The 27,447-nt window shown below is 43.1% G+C and overlaps 1 protein-coding gene across 1 annotated transcript in view; it reads right to left on the bottom strand.

Annotated features, from left to right (window-relative positions):
- The window catches only part of LOC117504513, a 117,024-nt gene extending 90,114 nt beyond the window's left edge, over positions 1-26,910 (bottom strand). The window contains exon 1 of the mRNA XM_034163969.1: positions 26,666-26,910. Within this exon, the coding sequence (XP_034019860.1) occupies positions 26,666-26,786 (121 nt within the window). The 5' untranslated portion in view covers positions 26,787-26,910. The remainder of the gene's footprint in view (positions 1-26,665) is intronic.
- Between the last annotated feature and the right edge of the window lie 537 nt (positions 26,911-27,447).

The following is a 27,447-nucleotide window of genomic DNA, read 5'->3' as shown; positions in this document are numbered from 1 at the left end:
AGTTAAACAATAAATGGCTTCTTGTTATAATGAACCATGTAATATTGCATAACAAAACAGCCTGTAATGTGATTTGTAAAATTAGCAAGGTATTTGAGTCAAAAACTGTGAAAAAATGGCAAAAAAAAATGGGTGTCATTTTGAAAAATTAAAGGCTATTTTTTACTCTCAGTTTCAACAATGGCTTTATTACCTGTACAAAATATATACCAGTGGCCTCCAAAATTACTCTGCAATGCATTAAAATAAATTTTGTGTACATTTGGCTTGTTATATTTCAACCAGAAACATAAATGTTACCCCCACCCCCTAATACAGTAGTCTACAAAGTTGCCAGGTGTCAGCTGCTTGTAGGTTTTGCCCATAATTGGGACTGTGTTTATTAATGTCACCATTTATTAATCTTGTTCTAGAGGTCCTAAAGCATCACAGAAACCTTTTTCCATGTTTGATTTTTTATTTTAAATTATTCAAAATATGTATTAAAGAATGTTGCTTGTTCAGTAGATTAATATGTAACATACAATATTCTTCTTGGTTACTGTCATTTGCTTTGCCCTAACTTCTTTATGCTCTAGATGTCCATATAGCTGCTTTGTACTAATCACTTTGTTAATGATTAGTTATAACATATAGATATCCATACAAAACTTTGCTTTGTTAGATGCATGTCAGTGTAGCCTTTTAGCTCTTTTAGCTTTCAAATATAGCAATCTGAAGGCAAGACTCACTTGCTTACCTTTCTGCTTTCAGCAAATGAACAATAATTATGGAATCAAGAAAGCGTAAAAGGAATGAATCGAAAGTGGAAACGCCAGCCACCTCTGGAACATATATATTACACTTTCCAGGATCTAAATGCAAAGCATTTACATTTATCTCGAGCACCAAAGATCCAAATGGGAGATTTGAACATTTAAAGAGTATATGCAAACAAAGGCTTTTACAGCCAAGTGGATCCAAACAAAGGATGCAAGAGCTGTGTGAACAAGTTCCAGATCCCTTGACAGACAAGAGCAAGGGATTCCAATACCTCACATCTGATGTGGAAAATGTAGAAGCAATGCCGCCCACAGATGAGACACTTACCATTCTGGATGGCAATGCTCTTTTCTATCAGATGAAGGATGTACCACCAACCTTCAAGGAAATTGCACTCAAACTGTTTACGATGGTTCCTGCTTCTGATGCAATTTTTAGTACAGACATGTACAAACCTCAATCTATTAAGTCCTTGGAAAGACAAAGACGGCGGACCAGTGAAAAATTGATCATCAAAGGGGAGAATACAAGGAAACCAGCAAACTGGAAAGAGTTTATCTGCAATGATGAAAACAAGTAGCAGCTCATAGAACTTCTGGCTAATGTTTGGAATGACGATGACCTAGCACCCCGTATCCAAAACCACAAGGTGGTACTCGTATGCAATGGGACAGCATTCAATTACTCATCAGAAGATGGCCAGAAAGTTAGCAGAACAGAGATTCCTGAGATCAAGTCCAACCAAGAGGAGACTGACACAAGGGTGATTTTGTACAGTCTGCATGGGGAGAGAGAGGGATACGAGTACAAGTACATTATAGTGAAGAGCCCTGACACAGACATCTTCTTTCTGCTCTTGCACTATGTGAGCACACTGATTAAGAAGACCACAATACTCTTTGAAACAGGAGTTGGGAATAAGAGACGCCTGACAAACATCAGTGAATTGTCACAGAGATTTACTTCTGAATACTGTACTGCTCCGTTAGCTCTACATGCATTCACTGTGGCAGACTGTACATCTGCTTTCAAAGGGCTTGGCAAAGTGAAACCCATCAAGTGTCTACAAAAGTGTCCAAAGTACTGCAGTGTTCTGTCACTCCTGGGCGACAGCTGGGATGTTCCAGACTGGGTGCTGGATGAAATGGAAAAGTTCACTTGTGTGCTTTATGGCAGACCCCGAATCACCAGTGTCAATGATCTAAGGTTCCAAATGGTGAAGATAAAGTGTGGTGCAAACCAGGACAAGCTGGATGCCTCCAAAAACATTGACATGGCCTGCCTTGCTGCTTGCAAGAGTACTCTTGAGCAGCACATTCGGCGTGTGAATTACCAAGTTGGGATCTGGAAAAGGGCTCATGAGTGCTACCCGGAGGTCCCTTCATCCACTGACAGAAATGGCTGGACAATGAGAGGTAAATGTGTCTACTTAAAATGTAATCTGATAGCATATTGTTGTGTGGGCCGCCAGAAGAGGAGGTACTGCTGGCCCACCACCAGAGGGCGCTGCCGCCTCAGGAACAAGCCGTGGTGACAGCTGTCACCCATCATCCAATCCACATCTGGAATAAAAGCAGGAAGACACCTCCACCACACTGCCGAGATATCATCTTCTACCAGAGGTAATATCCTCAGCCTTTTTGTGGTATTTTGTAAACAGTTTATTGTGAGTGTTTGCAGGAGTACCGGTCCTTTTTGTGGAGGCTGTGCAAAACGGCACTCTTTTTCCTCTGAGGGATCGCTGCAACGTATTGAGAGGTGGAGGTGGAATTCCCACCAGGATTGTTACTGGGTGTTCACGCACCCACCCTTAACTGTCTTTGCTTTCTGCCAGCAGTACCAGATCCGACACGCCGTGACGGTGGCCACCCGGCTCCAGTATTCCTCGGGTTCGGTGGCAGTGGAAATCGTGTGGTTCCGGTTCGTTTCCAGACGGGTGTCTCCTATCGTCGAGCCTGCCCACACGACACCTTATTGATTGACTTTTGCACATTCTGTAATCTGCTGTGTTTGGTTGTGTCATTCACAACAGTAAAGTGTTATAATTTGACTCCTTCCATTGTCCGTTCATTTACGCCCCTGTTGTGGGTCCGTGTCACTACACTTTCCCAACAGCATATACTCTTTTTCTGAGTCAGCACTGTAAAATTAATTGAGTCCAAAATTTGTAACCTAGAATCAATTTATTTTTCAGGTAGTTCACTGGAAGGGTGAGAGTGAAGAATCTGAGGATGAAACAGCAACACAAGGTGACTACAACCCCTGGCAATAATTATGGAATCACCGGCCTCGGAGGATGTTCATTCAGTTGTTTAATTTTGTAGAAAAAAAGCAGATCACAGACATGACACAAAAATGGCAACTTTCTGGCTTTAAGAAACACTATAAGAAATCAGGAAAAATAATTGTGGCAGTCAATAACAGTTACTTTTTTAGACCAAGCAGAGGGAAAAAAAATATGGATCACTCAATTCTGAGGAAAAAAAATATGGAATCACCCTGTAAATTTTCATCCCCAAAACTAACACCTGCATTAAATCAGATCTGCTCGTTAGTCTGCATCTAAAAAGGAGTGATCACACCTTGGAGAGCTGTTGCACCAAGTGGACTGACAAGAATCATGGCTCCAACACGAGAGATGTCAGTTGAAACAAAGGAGAGGATTATCAAACTCTTAAAAGAGGGTAAATCATCACACACTGTTGCAAAAGATGTTGGTTGTTCACAGTCAGCTGTGTCTAAACTCTGGACCAAATACAAACAACATGGGAGGGTTGTTAAAGGCAAACATACTGGTAGACCAAGGAAGACATCAAAGTGTCAAGATGGAAAACTTAAAGCAATGTCTCAAAAATTGAAAATGCACAACAAAACAAATGAGGAATGAACTGTGACCGAACTGTAAGAAACCGCCTAAAGGAAATGGGATTTACACACAGAAAAGCTAAATGAAAGCCATCATTAACACCTAAACAGAAAAAAAACAAGGTTACAATGGGCTAAGGAAAAGCAATCGTGGACTGTGGATGACTGCATGAAAGTCATATTCAGTGATGAATCTCGAATCTGCATTGGGCAAGGTGATGATGCTGGAACTTTTGTTTGGTGCCGTTCCAATGAGATTTATAAAGATGATGTTATGTGTCGGACGCAGCTCGGAGAACCGACCAGCGTTTGAAGGACCCAGTATGAAATAAGCAGAGCACGGTACAAAGGCTAACTGAATTTAATACATAACAGTGATACAAAAATAACAGAAAGTGTGGTCTGGCGTGGTGCGCTCCCAGCAGCGCTAACAGTCCGGAGCCAGAAGCTGTTCGGACCCAAGGACCCCGCCGACACCCCCCAGGTGGCCGCAACAAACCGAGTCTGTGAAAGAAGGAACCATTATGTGAGTCCACACTCTACACACGGAGAGAACACTTAAAGGTGTACAAACAGCAAACACTTCCTGGCTTGATTACTAATCAGCTTCCCAACCTGCAGGCATGGAACATCCAGTTCACAAAACTCCACTGCAGTGGAAGCCGATACATGACTAACATACAGCTCAATATAATAAAGGTGTGAGGGACACCACATTTACTGACTGTATAAATGTTAGTCACAAAATCTAACGTACCTCAGGAAGTGTGCTGACGAGCGTGAGACCTCACCCCCTCCTCTTTCACAGACCGTGCATCAAACCCTGGACGTTCTCTGCATCCACTGATGATGAGATGGCTCCTGAGACGACGATCTCACGCGTCTGGTCACAAGGTCGAGTCTCTGGCAAATACACACTGTATACTCCAGTCTTAAATGCCACCATGTTCCAATCCAAATAGATGCACCTCAGCTGTGAGTCCTGACGAGCCGCAGGTGATCAGGGTGAGGTCCTGATAACCTCAGCAACACAGCCACTCGGTCCCAAATGCAAGCCACCTGGAAGGAGAAACAAAGGACAGAAACAAAAAGGCAGCCAGGCCCCCCCAGCCATATAACAGATGACTGCCTGAAGAGAACATGTAAATTTCCACAGTCATTGATGATATGGGGCTGCATGTCAGGTAAATGCACTGGGGAGATGGCTGTCATTACATCATCAATAAATGCATAAGTTTACGTTGATATTTTGGACACTTTTCTTATCCCATCAATTAAAAGGATGTTTGGGGATGATGAAATCATTTTTCAAGATGATAATGCATCTTGCCATAGAGCAAAAACTGTGAAAACATTCCTTGCAAAAAGACACATAGGGTCAATGTCATGGCCTGCAAATAGTCCGGATCTTAATCCAATTGAAAATCTTTGGTGGAAGTTGAAGAAAATGGTCCATGACAAGGCTCCAACCTGCAAAGCTGATCAGGCAACAGCAATCAGAGAAAGTTGGAGCCAGATTGATGAAGAGTACTGTTTGTCACTCATTAAGTCCATGCCTCAGAGACTGCAAGCTGTTATAAAAGCCAGAGGTGGTGCAACAAAATACTAGTGATGTGTTGGAGCGTTCTTTTTTTTTCATGATTCCATAATTTTTTCCTCAGAATTGAGTGATTCCATATTTTTTTCCCTCTGCTTGGTCTAAAAAAATAACCGTTACTGACTGCCACAATTTTTTTTTCTTGATTTCTTATAGTGTTTCTTAAAGCCAGAAAGATGCCATTTGAAATGACTTTAGTTTTGTGTCATGTCTGTGATCTGCTTTTTTTCTACAAAATTAAACAACTGAATGAACATCCTCCGAGGCCGGTGATTCCATAATTTTTGCCAGAGGTTGTATGATTTTACAGACAGTGATGATAAACAATGAACTGACTGCCTACTAAAGTCTGATTGCTGATATATGTGTGTTTAAACTAAGCTTATTTAAAGTGTGTTTGAAATTCACAAAACAAAACAGTATACAAGTTTAACTTTTATATTTCCTATGTCTTGAATGAAACTCTTATTGTTGTTTCAAAGATTCTCATGACACATAACATGTTTTATCTTTTACTTGCATGGGAATGCATTTTCTAGCATCATTTGTTGTACTATTATCTGAAGAACAATTATAAAATATTTAAGTAAGGAGTCTATACAGTGTTTATGCCAAAGCTGTTTATTGTACTGATACATGTAAGTTGTATTGTTAGTTCTAATAATATTGGTGTTTGAGATGTATAATAAAAATTGAAATTTAAGTTTTTGACAAGAATTGTCTTACAATTGTATATTATACTAGCGCCTTAACTACAAGTAATTAAGGGGGTAGGGGTAACAATAATGCTTTGGGTTTAAATATAACTAGCCAAATCCACACTACTCTTTACTGTATTGCATTGTAGGGTCATTAAGGTGGCATTGGGTATTTGTTTTGTGCCTGGCCTTAAAATGTCTTTTGAAAAGACGGTAAAATAAGCATTTGAAATATCAAAATGACAACTTTTTTGTTATTTATTCAGTAATAAAAGACCCACAAGGCCTCAAATTTTGTGTAGTTTTGTATTTACATTGTTCTGCTGTTAGGTATAAAATGTTTTCTTATACATAGAAGCCATTATTGTTTGATTTGAAGGTTTATGGTTGAACCCTACCAGCAGCCTACCACCTGGCAACTTTGTAGATAATTAGGGGGTAGGGGTAACATTTATGTTTCTAGTTGAAATATAACAAGCCAAATTTACACAAAAATTATTGCATTGCATAACAGGGTAAGTTTGGAGGCCATTGGTATGTGTTTTGTTCAGGTAATAAAGCCTTTCTTGAAACAGAGTAAAAAACAGGTTTTAATTTTTCAAAACACCACCACTTTTTTGTCATTTTTAAACCATTTGTGGCTCAAATACCTTACTTAGTTTTAAAATCACATTAAATTTTGTTCTGTTATGCAATATTACATGGTTCCTCATAACAAGAAGCAATTTATTTTTTAATATGAAGGTTCATAAAGTCAATGCTGGGATATTGTTGAAATTAGCAAAATTTTAAGGGGTAGCCTTAAATAAGGCTGCTTAAATGCTAACGGGATCAAGTTTATTCATGGCAACATTTAATTTTCTTAATCTAGAGGTCATAAAGTATCAGAAAAATGTAGTGGCGATGGGTCCTGGGGGGTGCACGGTAGCCTATGTTGGCCCACGGGCTACTGGCTTGATCTTGATTTTCAGTATGAATACAGACCGTGAAAGCCGGGCCTCCTGATCCTTCTGACTTTTTGGGTTTTAAGCAGAAGGTGTCAGAAAAGTTAGCATTAAAGAAAAGTTATGAAATATCCGCAATTTCTCCAAAAATATTAATCCTTTCAGCGTTCAGTTTTGGCGGCATTCAGCCATCACCCAAAACACAATCATAAAAAACTGTAAATGTTAGCTCAAACCAGTTTCTACGTGTTCGAAAGTACACACATGCATGCATACACGTACACAGAGGCCACTTGGCTTTTAATATATAGATGATTTACCGCCCCCCTGCTGGAATGGCGTATGAGTCCAGAATTTGATTATTAACATCCCTTGTTCACTGTTGTTACCTAATATCCCTAATTCTCAAAAAATACGAGACCCATCAACTTTCTGTTTTCGCAGTGTTCATCCTTGACCCAAAATACATAAGTATACCAAACGACAAATGTCAGCTCTCCCCAGTTTCTCCGTAATCTAAGTCATACACACGCATGCACGCACATACACAGAGGCACCTGGGCAATTCCAGCAAAAAGGTAACATGGCAGGTGAAATTTCAAAATGTAAATATCACATCAAATACCACTTGGTTATGTCCTTTGGGTACCCAAGTATGAGAAACACGAGGATTTCTACCAGTTCAGCCGACCTTAGGTTTTTGGCTGCACAACTTATTTTTGCCCCAACAAAACAGCAAGTTTCAAGTCCAAAACACAGTTTTTCTTCCTCATTGTATTACACAAGTCCTGAGCTTAATACAGAATTTGTAACTATTTTCTGTTAGTATTCTTACTAGAGTAATGAGAACAACATATTAATTTCAAAAGCAAGCCTTGTGTTTTTTAGCCTGGGCAACGAAAATGAGGTAGTCCTTCTAGGTAACGTGAGTAACAAAAAATGATGAAATTTTCTCTACTTTGACAGTGCTGGTAGATATAACAGCCAGATTCCTGCATTCATCTCTTCCACCCTGAATTACTATATTCATGAAACAAAATCAGAAAAATCCCTCATAGCCTTTGGGCAGAAGTGCTTCAAAATCTGTAACGTGAGTAACACTGTAACGTGAGTAACACTCACTTCATCACTGAACCACTAAGTTACTCAGACAGCCAACTAATTATTGTTTTAACATATAGGTGGCAGCCAATTAGCTATTGTTTTAACTTTGAGACATAGGTGGCAGGTTGTTTTCCCATAGTGCAATAGGTGATACATGTAATTTCCTGTATGGTGGGAGAAATTGAATCTGTGTCATGTCATAACAAATTTCATTCCAGCGACATCAAACAAACATAGTAGAAAAGCCTGAATCTTCGACTGGAGTGGGTTGTTTGATGCAAGGACGTTTCGCTTCAAATCGCAGAAACTTCCTCAGCTAGAATTCTTTCTCTGGTAGTCTGACTTCTGTCTTGACCCTTGTAGAGAAGAACAAACAGAAGCCACAAAAGCTGGAGTTTTAAACCTAACCAGACCCCTCCTACCGACTAGACTGCTATTAGCTAGTGACTAAACAACTGTTTTAATAGCACCTATTGTGCTTTCGTTAGCACCCTCCTAATGACAGGGTAGCTGTCCGTCCGAACGATGGGACTGACACCTCTCTTGACGGCTCACCTGATGGCTCTCTGGATGACATGAATGATTCATTACCATGAACAAAAGACTGAAACTGCTTTGACCTGAGTACCCCATTGTAAACAGGGGACAAAGCGTGTCTCAGACCCCCTCCCCAGTTAAGGCTGGGTTTCAACTGTTTCACATACAATGTCTCCTTCACCCCTCTCTCAAACCATTTCTTCTCTCTGGCTAAGATTTTAACTTCCTTGTCCTCAAATGTGTGGTTAGTGTTTTAAGGTGGAGAGGAACTGCGGACTGAGGTCCACTGGCACCCTCTCTGCGGTGCTGGTATAGCCTTTTGTGTAACAGCTGCTTAGTCTCACCTATGTAGTGTTTGTTACAGTTTTCCTGACATCTGATAGAATACACTACATTGCTCTGTTTGTAACTAGGGATCATGTCCTTAGGGTGAACTAATTTCTGTCTCAAGGTGTTAACCGGTTTAAAGTAAACTGGGATTTTGTGCTGTGTGAAGATCCTCTGTAGTTTTTCCCCTACTCCTGCTAAATAAGGGAGTAGGGGAAAATCCCAAAATTCCTTTTCGATTGATGAAGACGTTGTGAAAGAAATACGAAGGGAGTATCGGGAACTCAAAGATACTCCACTCAACTTTCTTGTACAGGACTATTGATGTTGCATTTCCATGGTTGATGGACAAGATTGATCAATGATCGTGGGGTGTTGGGGGAGCTAGTCAACAGTTTTCACAGAGTTACTAATTGCTTACTCGGCAGTCTTCACTTCAAAAACTTAAGGTTTTAATGCACTGCAGTGTTCTTGGTGAACATGTAACGTGAGTAACGTAACATAACACGACTTTTATTCTTTTAATGTCTATAAAGACAAATGTTAGTCTGTTCCAATTTGTTTGTTCTTTTGAAGAGGTTATTAATAAAGGTTTAAACTATAATAGATCATTTTGCTCTGTCATCTGTAGTTTAACAAGAAGGTGAAAGCAAACTTAAGTTAAAAAAAGCCATGTGATTTTTGCATAATGTGAGTAACGGTGACAAAATGTGCCCAGCAAGGACAATGAAGAAAGATTTTTCTCATGTTGTGCTATGTGGATGTAGAGACTGGTGTTTAGTATTCACCATGGGTTAGGGTTTAGTATTTGCCATGTATACATATGTTCAGTCCAGTCATAAAAGAGGGAGACACCTTTATTCAAGCATCTGTTTTAAATGTAACGTGAGTAACGCTGGAATTGCCCACTTGGCTTTTAATACATAGAATGGCACAGGGGTTAGAGAAATTGTAAATATATGTTATCACTTATAATGTCCTTATACATTGTGTGTGAGATTTTATTTTCTATTGAACCACTGATCATTACTGTGTGAAATGACCTCTTGCTGCCATGAGGAATGTCGAGACCATGAATCTTATCAGCTAAGCTAACTTCTGTGTAGGCTCTCAGTTGTCCAGGTGGTTTCCATAGTAGAGAAGCTTGAATCTTCGACTGGACTGGGTTGCTTGACGCGAGGACGTTTCGCTTCAAATCGCAGAAGCTTCCTCAGCTAAAATTCTTGCTCTGGAAGTCTGACTTCTGTCTGACTCTTGTAGAGAAGAATAAAACTTAACCAGCCTTAACCGGGGAGGGGGTCTGAGACACACTTTATCCCCTGTTTACAATGGGGTACTCAGGTCAAAGGAGTTTCAGTCTTTTGTTCATGGTAATGAGTCATTCACGTCATCAAGGGAGCCATCAGAAAGGCATCCATCCCATCATTAGAGGGACAGCTGTCCTGCCATTAGGTGTGCTAACTACAGCACAATAGTTGCTAATTACAGCTATTGTTTAGTCACTAGCCTATAGCAGTCTGCCTCTCAGTAGGAGGGGTCTGGTTAGGTTTAAAACTCCAGCTTTTGTTGGCTTCTGTTTTATTCTTCTCTACAAGAGTCAGACAGAAGTCAGACTTCCAGAGCAAGAATTTTAGCTGAGGAAGCTTCTGCGATTTGAAGCGAAACGTCCTCGTGTCAAGCAACCCAGTCCAGTCGAAGATTCAAGCTTCTCTACTAAGCTAACTTCTGTATGCTCAGAGAAATGAGCTGAGCACAGTGGTGTATTTTTAATTAACTGACTGTCCTTGAGAAAGAACGAAGAAGGCCTGTGAAAGCAGCTGCAAACAGACCTATTTTGAGTCTGTCGAAAAACCCATAATAATGGCTTATCTGTATGGAGACAGACTCTAAAAATGATTCATGCCTGCTTCTGCACACTCTTATGTGTTTTGTCTGAGTTACCAAAATAAAAGCTCGATGGCAGAGAGAGATGCCAGAGAGGGTGAAAGTGGAAAGGAAAAGGCGTCTCACTGTCTCTCTCTCTCCTCGCACAGGGGAAGGAAAAAAAGGGGTGTTAGTATGTTGGGAAGGTTTGGGGATAAAAAGGATGAGGTATGGAGAAAAACGAGGGGCAACACAGAGATTGCATTTACATGTGACCTTTAGACAGACCGATATTATCCAAACGCTTATATAAATGGGCAGCTATTTTGAGCCATGGTCCTTGCCATGCCTCAACAGGAGGGATGGTTGGACTAGGGGTGTCGGAAAAATCAATTCACATCCGAATCGCGATTCTTATTTATTACGATTCTGAATCGATCCAAAATGTCCAAGATTCAATTTTTTTAAAAGCATTTTTTAAACATAATCTTGCTTACTCGCTGCGTGTACTGTTTGTCAGGCAACGGCTTCCGTACCACAGCGTCCCCGCGAGGGGGGGGGGGGGGGTGGACCGGCGTGCTTCAAACACTCGTGTACTGCAGAGTTCAGTGGCTGTAGCTTAGAATGGCAGACGAAGAGCTAATTCAGCCAGCACCGTCTTTGCTGAAGGCAAATGTTTGGGCGCATTTTGGATTTTATTATTTGCTGCGTAAGAAGGAGCTTGACATGACTTATGCAGTGTGCAGAATCTGCAAAATGAAAGTCAAGTACTTCGGAAACATTTCAAATCCACAAGCCCACATGCTACGCTATCACCCGGAGCTAAAAGAGGGGAGCAGTGTTATCTGCCGACTACTGACCAGTGCTTCGCTAAACTGCCAGCCAACTCTGAACGAGCAAAGCAGATAAGTAAATTTACATCTAGAATCATTTGATTAACCTTGTAAAGCTGCATTTTCTTAAACATAAACATTTTTTAAGTAATATAACTATTTCTTAGAGCTCTTTGAATCGAAAATCGATTCTGAATCAAATCGTCACCCCAAGAATCGGAATCGAATTGAATCGTGAGTTGTTGTACAATTCACATCCCTAGGTTGGACTGTGGTATATCAACATTTCACCACGTTTGAGTTTCAGACATATGCAGACATATGCAATTAAAAAAAAAAAACTTTTGTAGGGCATGTCTAATATGTGCAAAGCACAATCCACAAGGTAACAAAAGACCAAAAAGGGGCAAATTTCCCACACCGCAATACCCTTTTCAAATAATACACATGGACTTTATCGAACGAAATCAGTGTGAAGGGAAAACGTATTGTCTAGTCATTATAGATGCATACTCTAAATGGGCAGAAATATTCCCAGTGAAACATGCAAATGCACTGAGAGTAGCGAAAATCCTCTGTAGAGATAATACTGAGACATGCTATACCAGAAACATTGTACAGTGATAATGGCTCACATTTTGTGAATAAAATCATCCACTATTTAGCAGATCACTTGAAAATAAATGCAAAAACACACTGTGCCTACCATCCACAAAGAGCAGGTTTAGTAGAAAGAACAAATGGCACAGTTAAGAATAGACTGAAAAAATGCATGGAAGAAACAGGAAAAAACTGGATTTACTGTTTAGATCTAGTGAAACTGTACATGCATATAACGCCTAGTTTAGAAACTGGTCTTACTCCATTTGACATTCTGTATGAAAGGCCCTATAGGTTACCAGACTTACAAGCAATAATGGGGCCTGATAGTGAAGATGAGGGATTAGTTGATTATATGAGATGAGTGTTAACCCACAAAGACGTAACACATGCTAACAAGATGCCAGATTCTCCTGTTTCTGCGCAGGAAGCTGAGAACTCTATCCAGATTGGAGATTGGGTGCTGATAAAGGCCATTAAGAGAAAGAACTGGTCATCTCCAAAGTGGGAAGGCCCGTTCCGAGGGCTGCTGACCTCCCCCACTGCAGTGAAAATTGGGCAAGGTGAAACTCTAAATGATCGATTTAGCTACTTTTTGAACTCCACTGTTGATGCTCTTAGCGCATGAGGGCGGAGATGACAGCTCTGAGGATGATGGAAAAGCAAAATCGAATGGTTTTGGATCAAATGACTGCGGCCTCAGGTGGAATGTGTGCCATGGTGGGAGAAAGCTGTTGTACATTCATTTCAGACAATTATGAAGGAGGCTTAATACGCCTGGCCATCCAAAATCTAACACTTTTGAGAAATACCATTTGTAAGGACTTTATTAGAGATAACAGCTGGTCCTCATGGCTCTTTTCTGGGCCGTGGTACCAAATTCTCTTAAAACTGCTTGCCCCAATTATTGTAATACTGGGCCTGCTGAGTGTTGTCAAGACCAGAGTGTTGTCAGAAATGTAAGCAACAGCACTGAAGGAAATAATCTTTATTAAATTATGCGTATTTGACACAAAGGTGATAAAATCTTGTTCTTCTTTTGGCTGCTCCCGTTAGGAGGCGCCACAGCAGATCAATGGTTTCCATCTCACCCTGTTCTCTGCAACTTCCTCTGTCTCACCAACCACCTGCATGTCCTCCCTCACTACATCCATAAACCTCCTCTTTGGCCTCCCTCTTCTCCTCCTACCTGTTGGCTCCATCCTAAGCATCCTTCTCCCTATATACTCTGGTTCCCTCCTCTGCACATGTCAAAACCATTTCAATCTCACTGCTCTGACTTTGTCTCCAAACTGTCCCACCTGAACTGTCCCCTCTGATATGTGCATTCCTAATGCTGTCCATTCTCGTCTAGGGATGGGTATTGATAAGATTTTATCAATAGATACATTTCCTTATCAATTCCCTTATTGATACCTCTTGTGAATTTTCTGTGTACTAAAAGTAGGCTTTACAGGTTTTCTATGTCAACAACATTTTATTGAGTCTTAAAGTAAATAAATATGAAATTGGCCACTGGATCCTTGATCTCTGGACATAAATAGAAATAAACAAAATCTGTAGTTTTTGTCAGACATTAATGGCATGACTGTCTCTCCATACATCTGACCTGAGCTCAGCTGGCTGCTGGAGTCTGCAGGTCTGCAGCCATATAGTCTTGGGCTGCTGCACATCAGTGCAGGACGTCTCATTTTGGGAGGAAAAAAAAACCCATTTGGATCAATTGCAGTTTGTTGATTTTGATCAACTGCAGTTCTTTCTTGCAACAACACAGGAGTCCCAGTTACTCACTTTAATCTGCACAAAACTGACTCACGATTGACATATTTTAATGGCTTTGAGAGGTGTTAAGAAGCAGAGTTGCCGTTTCTGAAGAGGAGTGAAACAATGAACCAACGAAGCAGCAGATCGAAGCACTGCTTCATTGGTTCAAGGTTCAAAGCAAAGCCACGCTGCAGAAACGGTTGATTACAGACCCGCTGCAGGGTCTGTAATCAACCGTTCATAAGGTTTCTTTATATATGGATGACCTCCTCCTCTATGTATCTGACCCTGTTAATTATTTTCCTACAATTTTTAATATTTTGAATAAATATGGTGACATATCAGGTTATAAACTTAATTATCAAAAAACTGAGCTGTTACCTTTTAATGATTCTTCCCTCTACAGCACCATTTAACTGGTGGCTTATGACACTTGGGCATTCATATTTCTACATCTCTTTCGGATTTGTATCACATTAATTTTGCTCCTCTGATTGACAAGACTTAAAGGGACATTGCACGCTGGTCATCTTTGCCTCTCTCACTTGTGGGTCGGATAAATCTGGTTAAGATGGTGATTCTTCCAAAGTTTTATTTGTTTCAGCACCTTCTGGTCTTTCTTAAATCTTTTTTGAGAAGTTAGACAGACTCATTTATGGTTTTTCTATGGGCTGGCAAACCAGCCAGAATCTGATTATCAGTTTTGTAGTCTCCTAAGGATAAAGGAGGGTTTGCCCTACCAGTATTTAGGTACTACTACTGGCCAGCCAATATGCAAGGTCTTCTGTTTTGGATGCATGAGGAGAAGGGTATGCTGTCTGGTTGGGTGTATCTGGAAAAGAGCTTATCCCCATTTTCGCTGTGTTCAGTTTTGTGCTCTCAGCTCTCACTTTCGCGTTTGACATGTTGTTCAGTGGTACTAATTTCTTTAAAGATTTGGAATCAGTTCAGGAAACAATTTGTGCTTTTAGGCCCTTCTACTTTGGCTTCTGTTTACAGAAATTGGGCTTTTGAACCATCTAGACCCACTAGACCCACTCAACCCAAAAGGGCCCATGTTACTCTATTTATCGAGTTGCACTGGCTACCGGTGGCTGCCTGGATCAAGCACAAGGCCCTAACCCTTGCCTACAAAACTACCTCAGGAACGGCCCCAGCTTATCTGAAGGACATACTAAGGCCATATGTTCCTGCCAGAGATCTGCGCTCCTCCAACACAAACCGCCTAGCCGTGCCCCCTGCTCGCTCTAAGCGATCCCAGTCAAAACTGTTCTCTGTCACTGTCCCTCCGTGGTGGAACAAACTTCCAGAAGCAACAAGACTAGAATTATCTCTCTCAACCTTCAAGAAGCAAGTAAAGACTCTCCTCTTTCGTGACTATTACTGCACTGATGCCTAAGCTGGCCCAGACCTGGGGTAGACTCTAAGGCATGTTGTATGTGGGGTTTCTGGGCGTGTGTGTGTGTGTATGTGTGTCTACTCTACTTAACCCTGTGTTAATGTACTTAAATTTAAAAAAAAAAACCCTAACCCCACTTGGCATTTGCACTTATTCTGTATATTTCCTGTGCACTTTGTAGTTGCAAGTGTTATATGCTATGATTATGTCCTCGATTGTAAGTCGCTTTGGATAAAAGCGTCTGCCAAACATAATGTAATGTAATGTAATCTAGAACTGATCCAGTAATTCGGGTCTGGCAAAATCAGGGGATAAATTCTATTAATGACTTACACACCGACGGTGTATTTTTTTAATTTGAGCAGCTCTCTTCCACAGATAACCTTCCAAAGCATCATCTTTTCCATTTATTTCAGGTTAGGAACTTTGTTAAAACATTGTTTCCTCATTTTCCGAATTGTCCTCCAGAAACTTTACTAGATACTCTTTCAACGGACCCTGTAGTTAAGGGATGTATTTCTGTCATATATAGGTCTATTTGGTTGTTATCCTCAACATCACTTAATGTAATCAAGAATGTATGGAAGGAAAGCCTAAATGTTACCTTTAGTGAACAACAATGGAATTCTGCTTTGTCTCTTGTTCACGTGTTCTCTATCTTTGCTCCTCACAGACTGATTCAATGTAAGGGCCCTGTCCCACTGGCGTTTAGGAGGATATGCGTATGGATTGCGCACAAAATTGGCCCATATTCGCCAAACATCCGCAATATCCGTGTAACATGCCTGTATGTCGGCCGTCATCCGAACACGCCCGTTATCATCCGCAGAGGCACGCATGTCCGCAGCCAGGATTTTTGAGCTGTTCAAAAATATGAATGTGGATAACATCCGCCTTACATATTCCATACATACTCAATTCATACACAATACATACTCACTCTATGTGCTGTATATCTGCCGTTAACCGCTGATATCCGCAACTGACAGGGATTTGCGGCTTGGCAGCGGACCGGGACAGTGTGTAAAACAGATATATATCGTGCCTATCATGTCCACGTCACAAACTAAAATATGTTGTAGCGACTGCATACAAATTGGCCACGAATAAAGCGTTTTTATTACATCTGCTTTGCGGACAATCTGTGAATGCATAACAAACACGTCACATAAACCCAAAGTACTATATTTGGCAGAACGCGACATACCTGCCAGTCAGTGCCGGTCTGGCTGTGTAGATCCACAAAGACATAATAGCTGCTGCAATCCAGGACTTTTATTTAACACCAACAAAAGGAAGAGTTGCTGTTTACCCACAACTCATGCTGACATCTGTTTTCTGTGACACTCTCAAAAAAGAAAACAAAACACAGTCTCACACCCCGAGCGGCTTCCCCCCTCCTGCTCCCCAAACTCATGAACAGTTAACCCTCGCATGACAACACTCTGTGATCAACTTGTCCATGTCCAGCAAATGCTCCAGAGGCTGTATTGCTAGTGTGAATAGTGATACCGACGGCCCGAGTGCGCTTATTTTATGACCGCAATGCAGATGCCGTGTACGCGCAACACGTGCGCGATGCATTCATAATACACCCGTAATACTGCCGTGATAATCTCAATGTGTCGGATCAGTTTCCTCACTACATGCGTTATATAACCGTGATTGTTCATCATATATTCGCTATATATTATTAATATATCGGTAATCATACTGGGACATTTGTCATTTTTGGCCATTTTTGTTGCGGACGACAACGAACGCCCGCAATTTGTATACTCAATTCATGCGCAATTAATCCTCTCCCCAGTGGGACAGAGCCCTAACGTTGTTTTTAGGGTTCAGTATACCAATGCCAGATTGGCAAAAATTTGCCATCTGAATGATGCCTGCAGAAGACGTAATTTGACACCGGCAAGTCATGCACATATGTTTTGGCTATGTCCCAAACTAGGGTCCTTCTGAGCATACATTTTTGATGTTTTGAGTAGAGCTTATCGCTGTGCTGTTGTTCTGAATTCTTTATCTGCAATTTTTGGTATTCCCCCTGTTGCAGGTCTGCCAAAAGCATTTAAAGCTAAAGTTGGTAGCCCTGGAGAGCTAGCAAGAAAGCTAGGAAGATCTGAAATTAGCACCTCCTCTAGGTTCCACCCCCTCTCCCCTACCCTGTCAGTGCTCCATCCAAAGCCATGCCCCCACAAACTTTAACGCGCATCTGACTGTGGGACTCAGTGGGGCAGAGGAGAGCCGACATAGCCATTTCAGCATCGACCAAACTACCTCATTTCTCGTTCACCTGTAAAGGCCCACTGACACGAGCATGAGTTTGACTCACGCACTAGCACGACCTGTGTCATGCTGGAGAGTAAACTCGTCTTTAACGGGTGCAGACAGGACATGAGAGGGGCGCCAGCGTGTGCTATTGTGCAAAGAGAATTTTGAAATGTTCAAAAAAAAATCTTTCACGCATAAATGTTGTGCTACGCGCCGTGATCTAATTGCCAACACGATGTGCAGCTCGTTAAGTGAAGTAAAGAAGAAGTGAACAGAGCGAGTGGTGATATCAGTGGATCGCATCAGAGTGCAGCTCGTCTGAATGATTATAACAAGTTAAATCTGTTATACTTTAACAGCTGCACACAAGAAGGAAAGAACATACAACTTTATCAAGCCATGACAATGTAAACATGACAAATAATTACCTTTTTAGACAGCTCAAAATGCTTTCTACAGCTTGTTAGGCGCATGCGCACGTGAACAGGTGAGCTGGAGTGGCCCTCTGTGATTCAGGAAACAATTACAGCCATTTTCCATGGCCAATTTGCAGAGAAAATGATGCAGAGAAAATGATTAATCTGACACGAAATAATTATTTTATACACACAGCGTCCAGCACAGAGCGCGTGGCAGCCGGTAGAACAAAGAACGGTGTCCAGCTGGGAACACAGCGGGTGGGATCATCAGGATGACGTGCATGCTATTGCGTGAAGTACAATAGTAGCGTTCAGATGCCTCAGTTGTTTCCACCAAGAAAATGCCGTACCGATGTCGACTCTCATCTGACCTCTTGCTTTATTCTGAGCCTTTTTCATCGCAGCCTTTTCTGCCTCTGGCTTTCTTTTCCTTGGCTTTCTATCGGGGTGAGCCATTAAATGTAACAGTGGAAGTGGTAGTTTCGGCTGTATTCCCTCTGCCAATGTACCGTAGGGAACGTCTTCGGTGAAACGAGATGAGTGTGTGCACGCAGAGGAGGGAGGGACAGAGCGGGGCGTTGAGCCTGGTGATGTGAGCAGGAAGAACTCGGTAGGATAGGACAAATATTAAGTGAGATGAAGGAGTATGAAACGCATAAACAGTTCCCAAGATCTCAGTGGCTTGTAGTGGATCAATACATGTGGTACCGTGACCGTCCTGGTTCCAAGATCGTAGCAGTTCCAACAACGTAGCGAGATGGTATCGGTGTTACCGCGGTCGTTTCGTTCTAGGGTCTCCAGTTACTCTTTGCCATGCCTGGCCACGCCCAGCACATTGTATCCTTAAGAATTGGTTACCTTTTCAGGTAGGCTAACCCCTCTTGGCTCATCATCTCAATAATTCAAGTCCAGATAAAAGACTTATCTGTTCTCTCTATCCTGTGAGTAATATACTTTTTCTCCTAAATCTATTATGTTCCTACTGGTGAAGTTTGTCTCAGTCTCACCACATCCAAATATTGGGGAATGTTTGTGAGATGTAGGACTATACTGTTGGCATTCACACGAGCATCCTGGTTATAATGTTGCTGTCAAGTTCATTCCAGCTCATTGATTTCTTTGGTCTCTGACCAAGGTCTTGGCTGATGAAGGGCTGCAGACATCCACAACTTACATCCCAGAAGATGTACTGTGGCAGGAAGATGGTCTTAACTGTGGAATGTGAATCCCATGGACCACTCACCGATGTGATGTTCTGATTGTGTGGACTGGCTGTGCCTTCTCTGGAGACTGCTTGGGGACTGGGACATTTAGTGATGTTCTAAGGATCAGAACTGATTAACTCAATTGTGTTCCACTTCACAACTGAATGAACATTACTGCTAAATTCTGTGGACATTTAGTTAATATTACCAATGGACTTTATGAGTATTACAGTGTTTCCACCAACGTCACAATTTTCGGCACACCAGCCATTTTGGCCATGTCGGTGCCATCGGCAAGTAAACAACAGAGGATGCACACATTCTACTCTCTCCTATAGTGAACGTTTGTGAAAAGGCTGTAAAAATGTGTGAGACAGATGTGGACACGGACTCAGCAGTGAAGCAGGATTGAGCTATGAGATGAAGATGAAGCTAACTGGTGATGAAGACTGTGAAATCCCGTCATCTGCCTGGTCGGAGAGTGAGAATTCAGTGCCTAGTGTTACATACATGGACATTGTGAATTATTTATTATTGTCACCTGGACCTCTCAGAGGACTTGAAAAACTACAAAAGCTTGGATGTCTGTAACCAGCTTGTTTGTGGCTTGGTCAGGGAAAAAGTGTCACAGATCGTGGAGGACAAATGGAAAAGTAAAACCCCCGGCACACATAGCAAGAATGTGCAGGAACCATGCCTGACAAGAGGCGTGGTCAGCAGTGTCAGAAAGCATACTGATTATCTTGTCCACACCTGCACGATGGCATCCAAAGCGCATGTAAACAACAGGTAGATGACACAGACTGCTGTCAGACGGCCATAAAAGGCACTGAAGACTGCCCGATGTCCAAACTTCTGGATGACAAACACGGGACCAGAGCGGAAGGGAGCGCTGTGCTCCTCACGTGCATGCTGGCACACGCATGGGGCTGCAATTATCACTCAGTCGTGTGTCTGTGTGTGTGTGTGTGTGTAACGCTGCAGGAGCCACTAAGCCCGTGCTGGGGCACGCGGGGCGCACATGCGCGGCACTGGACAGCTTTGCTGAAAGTTTACTGGCATTGGGCCATGCTGTTCTATGTGAAAGACACAGCCATTCCAGGGAACTTTAATTAATGAATACATTATTATACATGGCACGTGCAGGTCATACCGGCAGGCTTTGCCGTGCTAGATCCATCTTGAGGTTTGCTCGTATGCCCTCAAATCATTTCGGATCCTGTTTTGCTTCCATCGGAATATGTAAATTGCAGTCAGATGGTCCTCAGACTCTGTTAGGCGCGTGTACACGTGAACAGCTGGTGCACGCGCGTTCAGGTGGTGAAGCCTCCTGTGGGTTCACCACCTGCAGAGGGGGCCAGGGGTTGGGTGCAGAGAGGATTGGGTGGCGGTCGAGGGCGGGTGGCCCGGCGGCCCGGTCCATGCCCACAGCCCCTGGCTGTTGTGATGTGGAATGTCATCTCGCTGGGGGGGAAGGAGCCTGAGCTTGTGTGGGAGGGTGAGAGATACCGACTAGAGATAGTGGGGCTCACCTCCACGCACAGCTTGGGCTCTGGTACCCAACTCCTGGAGAGGGGCTGGACGCTTCATTTTTCTGGCATTGCCCACGGGGAGAGACGGAGAGCTGGGGTCGCATTGCTTATTGCCCCCCAGCTCAGTCGCCATGTGTTGGAGTTCACTCCAGTGAACGAGAGCGTCGCGTCCCTACACCTTCGGGTCAGGGACAGGTCTCTCACCGTTGTCTCGGCCTACGGGCCGAGTGGCAGTGCAGAGTACCCGACCTTCTTGGAGTCCCTGGGAGGGGTACTAGATAGTGCTCCGACTGGGGACTCCATTGTTCTCCTGGGGGATTTCAACGCCCACGTGGGCGGTGACAGTGAGACCTGGAGGGGGGTGATCGGGAAGCACGGTCTCCCCAATCTGAACCCGAGTGGTGTTCAGCTGTTGGACTTCTGTGCTAGTCACAGTTTGTCCATCACGAATACCATTTTCGAGCACAAGGGTGTCCATAAGTGAATGTGGCACCAGGACACCCTGAGCCGGAGGTCGATGATCGACTTTGTAGTCGTATCATCTGACCTTCTGCCACGTGTCTCGGACACTCGAGTGAAGAGAGGGGCAGAGCTGTCGACCGATCACCACCTGGTGGTGAGTTGGATCCACTGGGAGGGTAGGAAGCCGGTCAGACCTGGCACGCCCAAACGTATCGTGAGGGTCTGCTGGGAACGACTGGCGGAACCCTCTGTCAGCGAGGTCTTCAACTCCCACCTCCGGGAGAGCTTCTCCCAGATCCCGGGGGAGGTTGGAGACATGGAGTCCGAGTGGACCATGTTCTCCACCTCCATTGTCGATGTGGCCGCTCATAGCTGCGGTCGCAAGGTCTCTGGTGCCTGTCGCGGCGGCAATCCCTGAACCCGGTGGTGGAAGCCAGAAGTAAGGGATGCCGTCAAGCTGAAGAAGGAGTTCTACTTATTTTTGTTGGTAGGTGGGACCCCGGAGGCAGCTGACAGGTATGGGCAGGCCAAGAGTGCCGCAGCCCATGAGGTCGCAGAGGCAAAAACTCGGGTCTGGGAGGAGTTCAGGGAGGCCATGGAGGAGGACTATCGGTCGGCCTTGAAGAGATTCTGGCAAACCGTCCGACGCCTCAGGAGGCGGAAGCAGCTCTCCTCCAGCACTGTTTACAGCGCGGGTGGGGAGCTGTTGACCCTGACTGGGGATGTTGTCGGGCGGTGGAAGGAATACTTCGAGGATCTCCTCAATCCCATCGTCACGTCTTCCGAAGAGGAAGCACAGACTGGGGACTCAGAGGCGGACTCATCCATTACCCAGGCCGAAGTCACCGAGGTGGTTAGAAAGCTCCTCGGTGGCAAGGCTCCTGGGGTGGATGAAATCCGTCCTGAGTACCTTAAGTCTCTGGATGTTGTGGGACTGTCTTGGCTGACACGCCTCTGCAACATCGCGTGGCGATCGGGGACAGTGCATCTGGATTGGCACACCGGAGTGGTGGTCCCTCTGTTTAAGAAGGAGGACCGGAGGGTCTGTTCCAACTATAGGGGGATCACACTCCTCAGCCTCCCCGGTAAGGTCTATTCCAGAGTACTGGAAAGGAGAATTCGACCGATGGTCGAACCTCGGATTCAGGAGGAGCAGTGTGGTTTTCGTCCTGGTCGTGGCACACTGGACCAGCTCTACACGTTCCATCGGGTGCTCGAGGGTTCATGAGAGTTCGCCCAACCAGTCCACATGTGTTTTGTGGATCTAGAGAAGGCGTTCGACCGTGTCCCTTGGGGCACCCTGTGGGGGGTGCTCCAGGAGTACAGGGTCCGGGGTCCTTTGCTAAGGGCTATCCGGTCCCTGTACAACCGCAGCAGGAGCTTGGTTCGCACTGCCGGTAGTAAGTCAAACCTGTTTCCAGTGCATGTTGGCCTCCGCCAGGGCTGCCCTTTGTCACCGGTTCTGTTCATTATTTTTATGGACAGAATTTCTAGGCGCAGCCAGGGTGTAGAGGGGGTCTGGTTTGGGAACCACAAAATCTCGTCTCCGCTTTCCCATCTGCATCAGACGCTCAAAGCACTTTACACAATAAAGCTTCACATTCACCCCGATGTCAGGGTGCTGCCATACAAGGCAGCTCACTACACACCGGGAGCAACTCTGGGATTAAGGACCTTGCCCAGTGGCCCTTACTGATTTTCCAGTCAGGCTGGGATTTGAACTGAGGAGCCTCTGGTCTCAAGCCCAATGCTTAATCACTAAACTATTACCTCCCCTACTGGTTTATAAATATGATACAGCAATAAACTGTGACTATTACCTCTTTGATTTACTGCTTTTGTTAAAGATAATGACCGTGTCTGGGAATTTTTTATTTATTTATTTATTTTTCGCATGTTCATTTTGGTTTGTGTAATGTTTACGAACGCAACACGGCCGAGCCGTTCCTGTAACAGTTTATGAATATAATCCAGAGATAAACTGTGACTTCTAACACTGTGATTTACTGCTTTTGATAAAGATGATGACAGTGTTTATTTTTTGTGCGTTTGCTTACTTTTTGTGATCCTGGGAATGCGTGGTTTGTATGACTTGACCTGTGAACTTATCCAGCAGCACCTGCGCCACTTAAACTCAAAACTGGCTAGTGCTCCAACTTGGCAACTTTCTCTCCAAATCTGGTGACTTTCCAAACCCTCTTAACGACTTTTTTCCTTACAAGCGCCTATCAACAAATCTAGCTACTTTTCGTGGTGTCATTGGAAACTTTTCTGGTGTTTGGTGACTCAAAAGTGAAAGCACATATTGATCTGTCAGTCTCTGTTCTCACCGAGCGGCAGCAGGTCCGCACTACGCCACAGCAGTGACAAGCGATCAGTACAGAGTGTGTGTCGCCTGCAGCAGCTGCAAAGCAGAGCGGTGAGAGATACACACTCCTCTGCATTCAAAGTGCAAATGAATCACACACGCATGATGCCTCTGCAGCGGACCCCGCCCTGTTTTAGAAAGGATCTAACAAAAAAAATTTCTTTCTCACCTAAATACTGCTGCAATGATTTGATCAGTGAATCGCAGACCTCACTCAAACTCAGTCAGTCTACTTACCTCGTTTGCTGCACAGTGTGCTTAATTATTCTCTATGACTTCAGAAGCCCTGGCCTTGAGAAGTTATTTTATTTTGAAACATTATGGCCAGTTTTAAAGGACATGTCGCATGTGGTTTAATGTCCCAATTAGCAACACAACATCAAAGTACTCATGATTGTAAATCTCTCTGTGCACATATCAGGGCTTGACAATAAGGCAATTTATGCACTGGCCCACAGGGCCAGTAGAATCTGAAAGTTACTGGCCCGGATGAAAATATCACTGGCCCATACTTTCACGCCTGTGCCGAACCGGGGGGTAACTGATAAGAATTTTTATCAGACATTAGAATTGGGTTTCCTTAATGTAAAAACACTTGAAAAACAAACACAAAATTCTTATACTACACGATAAAAACCTTAAAGTGAGTAAACTTTGAAAAAAATGTCGGTAGGTAACTGATAGGAATTTTTTCAACACTCAGACATTAATACAAAAATAAATTTATTTCTTGATCATTTACAAAATTAATATGTTAAATTTCATAAACCAAGTTCCCTTGCTAATGTTGTCACCGTGGGGTTTCCACAAGGGCATACTGATTAGACTTTTAAACTGGCATGAAATCATACCACATTGTCTACCAGGACATGGTATATTTATACTTACTTGTTAGCATATTCTGGCATGGCCCTACAAGTTCCACAGAAGACAACCTCACTCTCCTCATCACGCTCCAGCTATGGCCGTCTTTTCTTCCAGGAAGTTTGCCAAGTTTTCCTCACCCTTTTCTTCTCATATTCAGCATCAGCAGCCTTCCTCTTCTGTGCTTGTTTTGAGGGTGATAGCTGTTCTTTCCTTTGCTTTCCTGGTTTCTGCCCAGGGGCAGGAGGTTTCAAGAAATTCATAATATTCACTGCGCTCGATCTTGCTTAAGCGAAAATGACGCGTCGATGTTGAAGCGAAATTTGCGCCACATCAGAAGATGCGCCTGCAGACGAAGTTTGTCTGCACTTCGGCAATGTTCCCAACATTGCGAAGTAGTGCAACATGTCCTGTCTCTGGTAGCAGCCTGTGAGCAGGACGTATGTCTCTTTTGTCCTTTATTTCACAACTATGACAAGAGTTTTTGGAGGAGCAGCAGCCCCACAGCAGTGGGAGCGGAGTTTCTTTTTCTTTTTTTTTAATTCTTTACATGTGCGCGCGTGAACGGGACGGTTGGTCCTCAAGTTGGGTCCTGCAGAGGCAGAAGGACCGCTGAAAGCAGCCATCATCCAGACGCAGCTCCTGCAGCAAATAATGATACTGCCTGAATTGGGAACGTCTCATGACGTTTGTCAGCTTTCCACAACAACTCGCTCCGTGTGATCAATCATGTTAACTTGACTGACAACCGGAGCCGGCGAGCTGAATGGAAGCTCCTCCTACTTGATGACGCACCGGGGCGAATTTTCGCAGCAAAAGCAGAGCGACACACCGGGTGAAGGAGGCGCGTCCGTTGCCAAGCGACCCCCGCGAATTTGTCTGATCGCGCCCGGTGAACGCGACATTAGACTAATAAATCTGCCCAAAGCGATTTTAATTCTTACTGGCCCATACGGACCAGTGAAATATGAACTTCACTGGCCCGTGGTGGCCCGGAACATGTAAAAAAGGCCGCCGGGCCATCGGACCAGTGCTATTGTCGAGCCCAGCATATGCTCATAATTAGTGGTTTCTGATGTTTTTATTCCTCTCCTGAAGCCAGGAAACAGATGCATTTCCAGAAAACATCTCACTGGGCAATTTTTGGCATTTCTCTTTGTGTGACATAGTTAAGAGCAAAACAGAAACATCCCAGACAGAGACAAGCAGAGAAAAACAAATGCAGTGCCATCCGATAAAGCTTCAGAGCTTTTCTTTGAAAGCAGCAGCTCAGATGTACAGAGGAGGTGACATACTTCACCCCAAAACTTTTTTAGAGTCTGTCGGATTTGGAACTTAAAGTGCCGCGATGCTGCCATTTGTGTGGCAGTTGCATGCTGCTGTGATCATGGACACGCAGATGTATGTCTCCTATGGAAAAACTCAGAAGATGCTATTTTCAGGAGCTAATGGACTATCTAATGTGCCACGATCCTGACAGAAGTTGAGCTGAAGGAAGAGCTGTGATCAGACATTATGTGCGTGCGTGCGACCATAACTACATCACCTGTCAGAAGCACTCGAGTACTCATGAGTACTTTGTTTTCAGAAGTCTCCATAGCTGTTTGCTGCGAATGCCATATACTTTGAAACTTGTCACGGAATTGCACAAAGTAATCCTGGTGGATCATCAAATGGCCACTAACGGCTTAGAACTAAACTGTTATGATTTCAGTGCGATATGTCCTTTAATGGCAAGATAAATAAACAAACCAAGAATCAAATTTATTTGTAGTTCTAAATATTATTATGGTATTTTCCTCACTTTTTTTGTGTCTCCCACGACGTTATTTTTTTCTGACAGCATCTGTTACATCATATTATACAAATAATATGCAAATTAGACAATGGCGTCATTTAGCAACTTCTAGCGACTTTTAGGACAGCCAATAGCTACTTTTCTTACTGAGGAGTTGACAACACTGATTTCTGCCTCTTTTCACTGAAAGCACAGATCTGACGGTTTGCCCTTACAACCAAACCACCAAGTTAATCTCTAGGCACAAAACATGAACCCAAATATTTTCAGAAAACCAGACTTTGCGTGTTGCATAACTGTAAAAGAGGTTTCGATCTCAACGGAATTCTACCTGGTTAAACAAAGGTTATTATAATCGTAAAACAACAAGAATACTTGATTCGTAGATTTTACTATAGTTACACATCAATGCCATGATGTTCATTTAAAATAAAGGTTGCGTGAACAAACCTGCTGTGTATAAGTGAAATTCAGGCTCCTGAACAGCATCCAGCACGTTAAGTCGTTTATTTTCTTCGTTCGAACGGAAAATTTCTTCTGTCATTGTCAAACAATCCAAATATTTATTCATCAGCAGCACTTAGCAGTTGACTTAACTTCCTCGGCGGTTGGCTGTTAGTATTTTTACACTAAGTCTTTTCACAACTTTGCCCTGCAGTAAAAATTACTGAACCGCTACAAAGCTAAGTTAGCTTGGGTATCGCTGTATGCTAACAGTAAGCGGGTCATCGTCATCGTCATCGTCATCGTCATCTTCTTCTTCTTCTTCTTCTTCTTCTTGTTTTACTTAGGTTGCCAACCACCTTGTTAAATCCATTACCGCCACCTATTGCTCCGGGGTGCGGACCAGAAATTAAATCCTATCTATCCTGCCTCTCGAAACAACAACAACAAAAAAACAAAACAAAACAAACAAACAAACAAAAAAAAACAACAAAAGAAAAAAAAACACAAAACGAAACAAACTTTGCTCAACTCACGTGGCAGTTGCATCTGCATAATAAAGGAAGTGAAGCTACAACCCTTCTTTCTCTGCCTTCATTTGTGATTTCACCCACTACTTTAAATCTTTGTAATGTGTAGAAAAACTGAATCAAAAGGCTAAAAAATGTTGTACACTTATCTAAGGATTTGAATACCTCTTTTTCCTTCTTCTTTTAAAATCCCATTTTGTATTCTTGTACCATTCTACAATTTTTGCCCTTAATTTGTGGCTGTTTACGCTTTCCTTT

Source organism: Thalassophryne amazonica, chromosome 2 (genome assembly GCF_902500255.1).
Source record: "Thalassophryne amazonica chromosome 2, fThaAma1.1, whole genome shotgun sequence".
Classification (NCBI taxonomy): domain Eukaryota; kingdom Metazoa; phylum Chordata; class Actinopteri; order Batrachoidiformes; family Batrachoididae; genus Thalassophryne; species Thalassophryne amazonica.
The sequence above is the reverse complement of the archived record's forward strand: the minus strand, read 5'-3'. Positions and strand labels throughout refer to the sequence as shown.